General features: G+C 39.2%; 1 protein-coding gene across 2 annotated transcripts in view; it reads right to left on the reverse strand.

The window, feature by feature from the left end:
* Positions 1-3,856: 3,856 nt before the first annotated feature.
* TTC13 (tetratricopeptide repeat domain 13) overlaps positions 3,857-13,306 on the reverse strand; it is a 29,646-nt gene continuing 20,196 nt past the window's right edge. Inside the window, exons 17-23 of one of the 2 annotated variants that reach the window (XM_053459868.1) lie at positions 12,693-12,777; positions 11,994-12,100; positions 10,792-10,927; positions 9,342-9,421; positions 8,493-8,571; positions 5,777-5,856; positions 3,857-4,991 (exon numbers count right to left, since the gene is read on the reverse strand). In XM_053459868.1, the coding sequence (XP_053315843.1) occupies positions 4,877-4,991; positions 5,777-5,856; positions 8,493-8,571; positions 9,342-9,421; positions 10,792-10,927; positions 11,994-12,100; positions 12,693-12,777 (682 nt within the window). In that variant the 3' untranslated portion in view covers positions 3,857-4,876. Of the gene's footprint in view, positions 4,992-5,776; positions 5,857-8,492; positions 8,572-9,341; positions 9,422-10,791; positions 10,928-11,993; positions 12,104-12,692; positions 12,778-13,306 lie in introns of both variants that reach the window. The other variant, XM_053459867.1, reaches the window with a different exon arrangement.

The raw sequence follows: 13,306 nt of genomic DNA on the forward strand, positions 1-13,306 counted from the left end.
CATACGCATTTCCTAGCCCGCATTTTTTTACTGTATTAACCATTTCAGCACCAGAGGGGCGAGGAAAGCTCCTGTGTACATGGATTTGGTAAAGTCTAGCTCTGTTTCTCAGGTGTATTATACCGGTATAATATGCCTGGAGGAGAGTGCCACATAGTCTTAAAAGCTTACAATCTATTATACGTCAGCCAATAAACATATCTTTACCAGATTTGCACTTTTTCTTTCAACGCGGAGAAACATTATACCTTTGCTAGGATCCACCTGTTTGCCAGCGTCCCTTAGTTGCGCTTCAATCACTTTGGGGTATTTATGAAGTAAAAAGCTTGAGTGATGCTGATAAAAGTGGCATAATTACCATAGCAACCCATTTTCATCTGATTGGTTGATCCATTTTTACCGCTTTGAACTCAAATTGTTTTTTTTTTAAGTATTGTACATTTGCTTTTATCTAATTTTGTTCCGTTAAACTTCCATTATCTACAGACCTGGAGGCAGCCATTGTTGTGGGATTGTGATATGTTGGGTGACTTTCCCCGCTCATAGACTTTTATTAGTCAGAATGTGCGTCTGGGTGGTTAAAACCAAGGCATTCTATTGTTTACTGCAGATAGTATGGTAAGGAGTCAGCACACCTAGGAACTCTCTGGTTTTTGGTTGGAGACTCCAGGTTTAGCGCTGTGGAGCCCGCTTTCCCTCCTACTCCATTACATTTTTCTGAGTTTGGGACTAGAGGACTGCATTAGGAGGCACGGGCAGTCTTGCTGGGGTTGCGGGCGGGAGCGGGTGGTCAGGCACGGTACCTGCGGGTCCTGGTAATCCCGCGCAGTCCCGCAAGGCTGCCTTCTCGCTGCTCCCTTACAGCGTCTCCTCTCTCTTGCTCTGCCTAGGAACGAAACGGAGTCACGCGATGTGACGTCACTTCCCGTGACACCGCCTTGTTCCTGGGCGGAGCAAGAGAAGAGACGTTGCGAGGGAGCAACTCGAGGGCAGCCTTGCGGGACTGCGCGGGAAATCTGCAGTTCAGGTAAGGAGGTGGCATGATTGGCCACAAATGTGGCGGGAGCGGGCGGGATTGGCCATAAATTTGGCGGGAGCGGGCGGGAGTGGAACACCCACATTGCGGGAGCGGGCGGGATTGGGCAAAAAATCAGCGGGAGCGGGATTAAAAAAGCAGTCCCATGCAGGGCTCTATTTGGGACTACTTACATCAACGGACCACCCACTGATGTCAGTAGACCCATCTACCCACTATCCCAAGCTGGGTATGCGGAGCCCGGATGTTCCCAGGTATGGGAGTCAGGGTGTTAGTCTAGCAAATTGGGCAATGATAAATGGGATAACATGGCAGAAATGCTACCAAATCTATGTAAAAAATAACAAGATGTGGGCCTGTTGGCTTAGTGGTCTCAGTAGTTGTGCCCTTATGAATTCAAATGTTTCCCTTTAATTCAGCTTACTTTATTTTGATTTGTTTAGTTATTAAGTCTAAAAATTTAAGGAATAATGCCAGAGGTGACAGAAAGCAGTCCGTGTAATTTTACAAGTGACTTTAATAAAAGTTGCTACCTTTTCTGAAGAGAATTGGCGGCCATCTTAAAAACTTTCCTCTGAGTTGTGGAAAGTTTATGTAACTATACATCTTTTTCTATGTTGACCCAATAAAAAGGTATCAAAATTGATTCAAGACTTACTTCCATTTTTTACATTTCTGTAACTCATATTCATTAATGGTAAGCATACCAGGGAACTGACCTTGCAGGACGTGGCCAGGACTGCCCACTGATGTCAGTAGGTATTCCCGCTGACATCGTGGGAAGTAACTTCATTTAAAAAGGTTAACAGGTGGGGAGTGGGGCATGTCAGGGTGTCAGAGGCGCTTCTCTCTGAGTTCTTTGGGCCAAACCCGAAGAGTTCACAGGTATGATGATAAATTACGTGGAGAGCTGGAGAAGCAGGAAGAAGCTGGAGACCTCTGGTCTGGGGTCTACCCCGCATATGAAGATCATGTGCAATATTTTTATGACCAGTAAAGCCTAGCCTATGGGTGCAGGCATACTTGCTAAACATGCATCTTAAATAGTTAATCTGTAATACTTTTTCCACTGAATCTTTACCAATTAATTTGGAATACGGAATGTTTCTCACCCCATAACTCTCGTGGGGTTGCACTTGATTGTTTGTAAATCTCCTGTGGCTTTCATTTTCAAAGTGTTGACAGAAATATTTAGTTTAGCTGACTGCTGCTATAATAGAAATCTGAAAATTCACCATTTTAGAAATACACAGGGGATTGAGGGGTTTCCAGAAGAGCTTAGACTTTCAAACTTTAGGCCAATTTAGGAAACTACTGTGCTTAAAACAGTTGTTCTCATAGGTTTTGTGCCTGGGGACCACTTTTGAAGCACGTTGAAGAGCGTGGGCCCAATTCTATGTCATAAGTGCAATCCCATTGAAAAATAATTATTTGCTGTAGGCATTAAATACAATTCAATACATGGAAGCACCAAAGAGAAATGGGTTTTATTTAATTTTGCCACAATACACTTCCTTTATCTGCAGATCACCACTTTAGGCAGTCATGGGGTATTTTGGGATTTCCCTGCTTAATCACCACACAAAGCTGATTCTTTAGGGCAATGAAGTCCTGTTTATCTAATTAATCTTTTTCCTCTACAGTCCTTCATGAGTCAGAGAGCCGAGTAGCGGCTCCACTCTTCTCTGGTTCTGCGCCAGATAGTAAACTTACCCCAGTCCTTTGTTTCTAAAGAACATGAGATGCTTAAAGTGGACCTGTCACCTCTAAGAACTTCATATAAACACCTCCTAGTATCTTGTTCAGTGGTCTAAAATAGTCTAATAATACAGTTCCAACTGCAATTTTAACTTAATAGTTAACAGTGTGGACTCTTCTGCCTGGTAATTTTGTGTATGTATACTATACGGAGAATGCCTGGACCAGCAACAGACATGTAAGGAAGATCAAGCAGAGGAAGAACAACGGAAAGCCAAGACCATTCATGGGATGCACCGTCAACAGCAGACACTTATCACCAGATCCATAGAGGCAGGCATCTCCGGCATCAGGCAGGACCCAAGGTGCAGGCTATGTAGAGAGGCTCCCGAGACAGTCCAACACCTAGTGGCAGGGTGTAAGATGCTTGCAGGAACAGCGTACACTGAATGGCACAACCAAGTAGCTGGCATTGTGTACAGGAACATCTGCACTAAACACTCCCAAGTCCAATTGGCAGATTCCACAGAAGGCTGTGGAGAATAGCAGGGTTAAGATCCTGTGGCACTTCCTGATCCAGACGGACAGGCAGGTACTGGCCATTTAACCTGACATTGTGGTGGTAGACAAGGACCAAAAGACAGTGGTGGTGATAGATGTAGCGGTGCCAAGTGACCGCAACATTAGGAAGGAGTACGAGAAGCTGAGGATGTACCAGGGTCTGAAAGGAGAACAAGAGAAGATGTGATGCACAAAGGCCAAAGTGTTCCCAGTGGTCACTCAAGGCTGTGACTCATAAGCTGGGAGAGCGGCTCCAACAGATTCCAGGAACAACATCAGAAGATGCAGTGCAAGGAACAGATAACGTTCTGTGCAGAACCCTGAAACTCCCAGGCCTCTGGTGGAGGACCCGAGGTTGAGGAAGACACATACCACCCATAGGGTTGAGAAGGGATTATTTTTTTTTTTATATATAATTTCTTACTTTTTCTCAGTGGAAAGGAGGGAGGCTAAAAGATTTTTTGGCTGAACACTGACATTTAAAATAACATATCTTAACAAATTTGAATAGCTTAACCTTTTCAAAACAGATGAAATAACAAAAAAAACCCATACACCATATTGAATATGCAATTGATTATTATTATTTTTTTATTTAAGTAAAACCAGGAGAAATAACATAAAAAAATATTTCTGTTGTGCTGTATGTTGGAGCTGCCATTGTAAATTTAAACTGTTGACTTGCATAAAATACTGGTAAAAACTGCCAGGTTATAAACAGTCTTCAAGTTCAGGTCTGTTGTGGTTAGGAGTCCACTTTTTCTAACAGGGGATCACGGGAATAAGGGTTAATTTACTATGGCAAAGTCAGCATATGATGCCAGCTGGAAAATATAAGTTATTTAAAAAACGGAACATTAAGCAATAATAAAAACAAGTGATCAATGTCTTGTTTTAATACAGGATTCAATGGTGATTTCATTTCAGATCTGACAGTTCCTCTTTAATTCCATTTACATCGTGGTCTCAGAAATTCCGAGACTTATTTACCCTAAACACTGGCGTGAGGAGTGACTTTTGCAATCATATCTATAAATACAGCACTGGAAAAACCTTTTCACCTTGACTTTAGAGCCTCAGCAAATCCTACTTGTCAAGTTTACATCTCAGAGTGGGCTAGTAACACAGAACGGCACTTGTCCCTCTACATACTTTATACTTTTGATCAAGTTTGCTCAATTGTAAACATGCACGTTAATTGTTCATTTTTAAAAACTTTCACACCCTCCACCAAAAATACAGATTTAAAAAATAATAAAAACATTAAAAGACTGAACATAAAATAAAATTCAAAGATTTTTTTCAAAACCAACAATCTACCAGAGGCTGATATATAGCTTTTTTAAAACTGATTTCACATTAGTAACTTCCAAAATATAATTTGGGCCGGCTCTACTTTAATTGGTCCATAAAAAAATAAAACCTCTGATAACAGTTCAAGTTTTCATTTAAAAAAAAAAATTGTATCAAAAGTGGTAAAGGATCTGATTTGTTCACAATTGCACATTTTTTTGAAAAAAAAAATAAAAATAACTTAATAAGCAAAAGGTCCCTGCCAGTCGCTTGTATAAATAGACGTCATCAAAATGTCTTGAGGCAGTGAGAAGAGGAGTCTGTGTTCAGTACTTCAATCATTGTTCTCAGAGTTGGAAAGGTTTCGGATACCGAAGGAAGGTTCTTATACGAAGAAGGCAAACTGCAAAATAAAATAGAGTATTTTAAGTGAGCATTTTAGAAAATTTAAATTGTTGCGACAGACCTGCATACGCTGAATAACAACTGGCTCCAGCCAGCTTCTCTCTTTTCCATAGGTTTGGGTCTACCTTCTAAAAAGTTTATATGTTTCATATATTGGATGGAAAGCGTGCAATCCACCAGAAGGAGACATTAACTACACTTGTAGGCTGGTCACATGGCTAAGTCCCAAAAGGTGGTGAGCTGGGGCATCCACCCAAGGCACATCTCCAAACCCTTATTTGCATCAGGGAATGTGGTGAAACAGTACACCCTACGAGAGTTTCCATGAACGTGGTGCATGAAGAGGTCTGCTGACCTACAGTAAGCCCTGGGTGAACATCTGCACATGGTAATAGCGTCCCTTAAAGCTGAGTCTGTTGTCTTGCTAAAGTTCCTAAGCCAGCACACAAGTGAGAACAAAATGGAGAAGATTGGAAAGGGCAAGAAGGGTGAAAGAGAACATGGGAAAAAGAAACAAAAAAGAGATATATGGGGGGACTGAGTTATGAATGGGTAGAGGAACTGAATATGCTTTGCAGGACCCTTTGTTTTCAGTGGCAGCCTTGGCATGCTATATTCATACTGGGCTCCAATGGAGCTTCCAATGGAGTACTAGCATGTGTTACCTTGCAGTGAACTAAACGATTTCCTAGTGTTTGTCTCTTGACATTCAGGCTGCCAGTAAGAGAGCTACTGATATGTACCATGCTAATACAAAGAACAAAGTCCTGTTTTTGGGCTTACCTTTTAAGATTCATCCAGCTTTTGGCAGTTCTAGTAAATGCCTCTGCTCCTGGTGCTGTCATTGCCTCGAAATCAACAAGCTGGAAACATAAAACAAACCATTATGCTTCAATAAGCAATAATTACATTAAACATTCTTTGTTAGAATAATCACTAAACAGAATTGGTTTTATCCAAACCGGCCAAAATCCTGCTGTCTGTGATGCATTGACGACATTGGGGCTCTAGCGACCTTGTTTGTCTAGGGCACTAGAAAATTCTACACGTTATGTTCAGCCCTGGATTCAAAGACATTTTATTCAAGAAAAGAAACAAAATATTCTCATTATGGCAGATACTTGTTTCCCAAAAAGGCCAACTTTGCTACAGTATGAAAAAATACTAGCAACCATTAAAGACAGTTTTAGTGGGAGAGACTGGGTCCAGGTGAATAATAGATGGAAAAAACGAAGGCTGCCATATTGCCAAACAGGACACCTATGACTTTTACTTGCTGCAGGACTAGCCTTAGGCAAGCTTAGCCCAGCTCTATGACAAATCCATATACTTTATTTAGTAATGCTAGTGTATGAATTTGAGATTTAGAAAGCTGTTGTACGTTATATGTATTTATAGGCTGTATTTGTTAAATATGGTGTAAATATTCACCAGAGTCATGGCCAATATCACTAACTGCATAAACCTAATGGTCCGTGAACAAATTTGGTTTGGATCTAAGGGAAAAAAAGGGATTTTTATCTTCCCAATGCTTTCATTTTAATTTATTATCCCCTGGTCTGCAGTTAAAGGATGTGTATTGGGGCATTACGACATGACACACCTTTCTTCAGTGGTGCACCACTTAGTACAGTATTGTTGGTAACCCCTTCATGACAAGAATATTTTACACCATAAACAGCTGTATGCTTAACCATTATTCTTACACTTGTACACACTAACACTATACAGAAAGACAAGCGCCAACGTCTTATGCTCACAAACACCACGTCACACACACGCTAACATTCTACACTCATGTACACACATGCTAACACCATACACTTACACACACACACACACACGATATATGAAGTGGTTTCTAGTTGCCATGGTGACAAGGGTTTGCCGAGCCCTGCTGTAAGTCATGCTGTATTAACGATTTTAGACATAGCTCCTCTACACCACCTTCTTACCCTTCACAAAAAAGTGATCTATATTGTGTAATCATATCAAATTTTGCTAAGGCTAACCTCAGAAAACCGCCTCCATTTCAAAACATTTCTTTATTATTCGAGATCTGATATAACTGCAATATAACAAAACCTATGGTTTAATGCTATTTTAAGCATATGTGGCTTCAGCAGTTGCAGAAAATGTATATCATGATATCATATTCTGCACTTCTCCAGCTTCACATATTGATCTGTATAGAACAGATGTAGAATGACACCGGCACCAGGACTCACATTTCAAATACTGTATAACAAACATATTTCACCAGTGCACTTTATAGTTAGTAGATTTAACCACAAGCCACACACAGAACCTCTCCAGCTGCCACAAACACAAAACTTTGGTGAACAGAGGTGTAAGATTGCGTTGTACACAAGCTACTTCTTGATAAAAAAAAAAAAAAAGTACTTTCAAAGTTTCAAGCTTCAGAAAAGTTATTTTCAGTGAGTTGCTCTCATGAAAACAGTATTAGTTACTAAGAATAGGGCAATCTCTGTGGACAGAGCTGTCAATGCCGCTGCCTGTTTTTCAACAACATATCAGTGCTGCTGTCCATTACGATGCATAATGTTGAATGCCTCCAAGTATCTCTATGCTCATGCATGCCCCCATGTGGTAATATATGGTATAAATATTCATAGAAATGTACTAAGGAGTTACTCATCTGGAATGTGGTACACAGATGGCATATAGCGAGTTACCACTTTAAAAGCAGATCTGTCCTTAAATCCTGGATTTTAAAATGAAATTTAAACTAATTAAACCCCAAGTGTGTTTACCGAAATAAGCAAGGTATTTGTGCTAAAAACCTAAAAACCCATTATGTGTGTATAAAGTGGGGAAAGATATCTTACTTCCTCATTATCATTGTTACCTTTTAGTTATATAGCGTCAATAATTTACACAGGGATTCTTACAATACGAATATTTAAGAGTACGACAACACACACACAAGATCTGCATGACAGCCATTTGCTGTTCGACGGTTCAGGCAGCCAGGGGCAGTCTAAAATTCTCCAAAGAGATCCAACTAGGCTGGCCCACTTATAGAGGTGGGAACGCAGAGGGCTCACGTAACACAATGATACATAGACCCATAGTAAAAGCAAGCCCGCTAGAACACCCCAGGCAAGGTGAAAGAGGTACGGGGGTAGGGGAGCGAGCAAGGTAGTAAGAGGGTAAAGGGAGACAGTGAGGGTACATATGTCTAAGTGTGTATGTGTAAGTGTGCATTTGTTTGCCTGAGTGTATAGGTATAACTGTGTGTTACCATGAATGTGTATGTGTGAGCGTGTATTAGTATAAGTGTGCATGTGTTTGTGTGAGAATGAGTATGTGTGAGTGTGTGAGAGAGTGTGTGTGTGTGTGTGTGTGTGTGTGTGTGTAAATATATATTAGTAACTGGAAAGGGGCAAGTAGCCTTCCCAGCAGGCAGCCTTTTCAAGGTTGGGTGCAGAGATCTGGTTAAATCACAGCAGGGAAAAGAAAAAAATAGTTGCCTTACCTTTCCTTTAGGAATTTTCCCGGTCACCTCTTTTCCGCCAGCCATCAAAGCACCCATAATTACAGAGTATGCTACGACACTAGAAGGAGAAAAAAAATTAAAAACACACAAACAATGAAATGGATATCCATCACCTTCAATATGCATCACATGGTTTACACATGTAAAGAACTTTTTCCAACACAGCTGTTAAATCTCTAGGCTTTTCCCCCCCAGTTTAGTTGTTTTGGCATATATCACATTCCCCAGAGTTAAAAAACAGTGCACCAGATGAATTTTCCTTTAAATTCCAAAGCTTTGGGAATAATATTTTTCAGATGAAACCAGCTTTATGATGTCTTAGGCAATCACTACTGAAGAGATCAAAGTATGGGAAGCTGTTAGGGATACCCATCTTTTAAAAACACTCCATATTTAAAGAGGAACTCCCATTTTCTGGGTGTGAAATTAAAACATTGACATAAACTATGATTTCCTACTGTGCCTAAAGTCTTGAGAATAATGTAGACAACCCTCAAGGTTGCTATAAGTACACAAAAACATTAAATGTAATCCCAGATTCTTGTGTCTGTATGAATACTGCATAGTTCCATTACGTTTAATAACACAAACGGTTCATTTAAAGGGGAAACCATTTTTAATGGGATGACAGTTTTTAAAACTATTGCTAGTTTAAATGAATCATTTGTTTTACCAAAAACTTACTAATACTAGTATATATATAGTTGGAAATTACAAATGTGTGCTTTTGTGCCTCATTTCTCAGAGCGTTTTTTGGGTACAAAGAGGATGGGCAATGACAATGAACGTTTTACTACTATTTATTGTACTACTTGAGAATATACTCACCTGGATCCCCGTGAGAGGGGCATTAAATTGTAGAAGTAATAGACCAGCGACATAATCAGTTCGCATACAGCATCTGCCTCCTAGAATGTAGAAAATATAATCTCATGCATTATTCAGTTATCAAATAGATTTAAGCAGGGGAGGGCTTTTTTACTGTGGGTTGCTCTAACATGTGGTTTAGTGGTATGTAAACACACACACACACGTATACATACCGTATTTGCTCCATTATAAGACTATGTAACTATAAGATGACTATTATTATAAGGCGACCCCCCCAAATTTGAATATCAATTTAGAAAAACAAGAAAAGGCCTGAATACAAGATTACCCTATAAGAAAAAAAAGTTATACTAGTAAATATTAATTCATGTAAACTAGTTTTTCATATTTAACAACAACTATGATTCAGAAAAAATCATTATTTATTTCCTTTTATTTGCCAACCTGGCCTCATAAATGCCTTATACCCCCTTATATGCAACTCTGCCTCCCTGATATGCCCTATACCCCCTATATGCCACTCTGCCTCCCAGATATGCCTTATACCCCCTATATGCCACTCTGCCTCCCTGATATTCATTTTAACCCCCTATATGCCACTCTGCCTGATATTCATTTTAACCCCCTATATGCCACTGCCTCCCTGATATGCCTTTTAGTCCCCTATATGCCACTGCCTCCCTGATATGCCTTTTAACCCCTATATGCCACTCTGCCTCCAGAAAGCCATTATACCCTCCATATGCCAGTCTTACCCTCTCCCGACTTACCAATGCATCCCTAGACTTGTCCCCCATGCTTCAGATTCCTTGACAACCTCTGCTGCTGCCGACACTTCCGTCGGGGCTTCTATGAATGAGCACCATAACGTCATGTGATGCCAGCGCTCATTCATAGAAGCCCCAGCGGAAATGCAAGCAGCAGCGGAGGTTGCCTGCGAGCATCGTGCAGACATCCGCCGGCTGCCAGAGAGGAGGATCCAGGTCCCCTGCAGAGCTGCGGGGCATCCGGATGTTAGTCTTTAGTCAGACGTCTATTTGAGGTCAGATTATAAAACGACCTTGAATATAAGATGATGGTTATTTTTCAGAGCATTTGTTCTGAAAAAAACCTTGTCTTATAATATAGCAAATATGGTATTTATAAAATCATGACAACTTTACTGTCCTATTACCCAGATGTATAATAAATAAATAATAGGAAGAAGCTAGGCGCACGCTGGTCAATATGTCTTACAAACAAGAGACTGATGACTTAAGAAGGAAAATTAAAAGTCGTAAAAGTATTTGAAAATACAAAAGCAAATAAGTGAATAATTGTGCCCACTGGAAACATAAGGAAGCCATTTGCATAGCCCAGATGAAACTGTTAATCTGAAACACTTGGTATTTATATTGGGACTACAAAATCGTTTTGTTTTCTCCCCGAAGAACAAAAGAGAACTCACTCCAAGCTCGGTAGACAGAGCCAACACTTTTCCTTTGGCAGTAAGATCCTTATAAAGAACTTCAATCTCTGCATGGTACAATTGTGTTCTATCCTCTGTTGTTTGAGTCTCTACTGAGAACAGTATGTTGCCAACTCTGAAAAATAAGCACCGTTCACAATTTAGGGAAGTAAGATATTTCAAAAACAAGAACTAAATTATTCAGAACATTAATAAGCCATTTACGATTTTACTAAATTGCCTGGAAAAGGTTTTTGATACATTAACTACTATGCAAAAGGAACTATTTTATTCTTATCAGTAGATACCCAAAATTCCTTAAGCGTCTGCGTGTCTAAGGGGTTTATTCACTACGGCACAAATGTTTAGGAAGAGATGCAGATTTAACTTCCCAACCACTCTATACATTAGGACACCTCCATCAAGTTTATCCTGCACATATGTCCACATATTGAAATTATTAAAGTCTATTTGATTTAACAATGGTAATGGTGCTCCACACATAGGATAAATTATATGTCTAGTACCTTGGGTGTTTCAATGTCTGGTGATCTTCCTCTATTTCCATACTCTATTAGGGAATGGTTGCTAAAGGTGATGTTTCATTCACTCCTCATTATTATTCTTGGTGTTTATTTATGAGTTAATTGCTCAAGTACCCCTGCGTTTGGCAATTTTTGAAATATATTTTATATGTTAAGCAGGGGCAGGGGAAAACAAATGCTGTCTTAAATTGAGGTGCATTGTAGATTGGCATAAGGGGTATATTCCGTAACCTGGGAGTTTGAGGTAAACTCAACTCCCTGAATTCATTGGCAAATATGTCAACTCCGAGGTCTGAGCTTGCTCTGTATAATCTATATTTAAATCTTCAAAAACTCTTTTTTACATTAGTTATGTATTATGCAGGGCCAACTCAGCCAGGCAGTCTTCTTGGAGAAGATCACAGAGTCGCTCTTTATAATTTGGAGTAAAATGTCTAAATACTTAGAAACTCTCTGGTTAACAAATAAACCCCAAAGTCTTAGATAGTGTTCAAAACCAACAAGCAATGCATCATTATTAAACAATCATCTTTAAGAAAACTAATAGAAATTCTACTTATTGGAGTAAAAAATACAAGGTTGGCGTGTGTTGCTCGAAATACAGGAATGCCTCATATAAAGGTAAAAGGGGGTTCAGATACAGAAGGTGTCTCTTACTTATCTCCTGTTATAGTAATTGTGAATCCATCATATTCTTTCCCTTGATCTTTGAGGCTGGGGACTTTTGTGTTCACTGTAAACCCATCTCTTGTTTTGCTGTTAAACTGCTTTCAGAAAGTAAGATATAAGTGTTGTTAGATTATGGGATGAACAGTTAAGTGATATATTTTTTGCTAAAACCAAAAGTGTGTGATTAACTTACGTGTGACCAGATGTACCTAAAAGAACCACGCACTGAATACTTAAAAGAAAATATATAGCTATATGTTTGAATTTTTCAAGATTTATAATTATTATTTGTAACATTTGACAAAAGGTACCCCTTCCCGCCAAAAATAGTTATTTGTGACATGTTTCTGTGCATGAGGCAGAAGGATGACAAAAATTATGTGACACTTACAAACCATTCTTTAAACATGGTTAAATCGTGTATTTTATAAAAATATTTGAAAGTTAATTTTCCAGAAGATCGATTGTTTAATATACTGACTTCGCACCAGGTAATGGAGATTGACCATCTTGATTATAGTAGACTGATGCCGTTTTGAAGGCAAAGGGTGGTCGCACCAAATATAGATTTGATTTAGCTTTTTCTTCTGTTCATTCAATTTGCATTTTGTGAAACAATAAAATTAGACTATTAAGAACATTATTGTCATGTTTGAGTAGCGACCAGTATGAATGTGGAAATCATACCTTCATTATTGGTAAGAGATCTTCTACTTTGTTGACCTTCTCTAGAGCTTCCTTAACTTCCAGAAGTCCTCTTGGATTATTGGCACTGAAGAAAGAGTAAAGGAATACATAACACTATTTAAATACTTTAATGTACCTTTCAAGGTTTGTTTTTGACAAAAGTTTAATAAACAAAAAGAGAAAATGAAGTGATACAATCATAAAATCCAATGCTGTGTTACTGTTTTGATGCACTAAGAAGGTCCCGTAATTGGTTTGAATCAATAACATATTCACCTAGCATGGGAGTGGTTTTCTTATTGGTGTGTTTCTTCCTCCTAAATCATAACTGTTATACAAATGTTATATTTGACAAAGAAATGTGCATAGCTTGCCAATGGGTAGGAGAGAAAAGGGGAGATGATTCTGTGCATTGTGACAAGAGAAAAAAAAAAAAAAAAAAAAAAAAAAAAAGACTTGGAAGGTACTCGTGTTTGCCCGTGCTCCCTATTCACTCCACCACAGTGATAAGTGTAATTCTGATATTATCAGAAGGAAAGCACTTTCTGGTAGTTCACTGCAGCTAGAATAATCTTTCTTGTCACAGTTCCTCATCTGCTGCTCCATTAAGCCAA

The sequence above is a fragment of the Spea bombifrons genome, chromosome 3 (genome assembly GCF_027358695.1).
Source record: "Spea bombifrons isolate aSpeBom1 chromosome 3, aSpeBom1.2.pri, whole genome shotgun sequence".
Lineage (NCBI taxonomy): Eukaryota > Metazoa > Chordata > Amphibia > Anura > Pelobatidae > Spea > Spea bombifrons.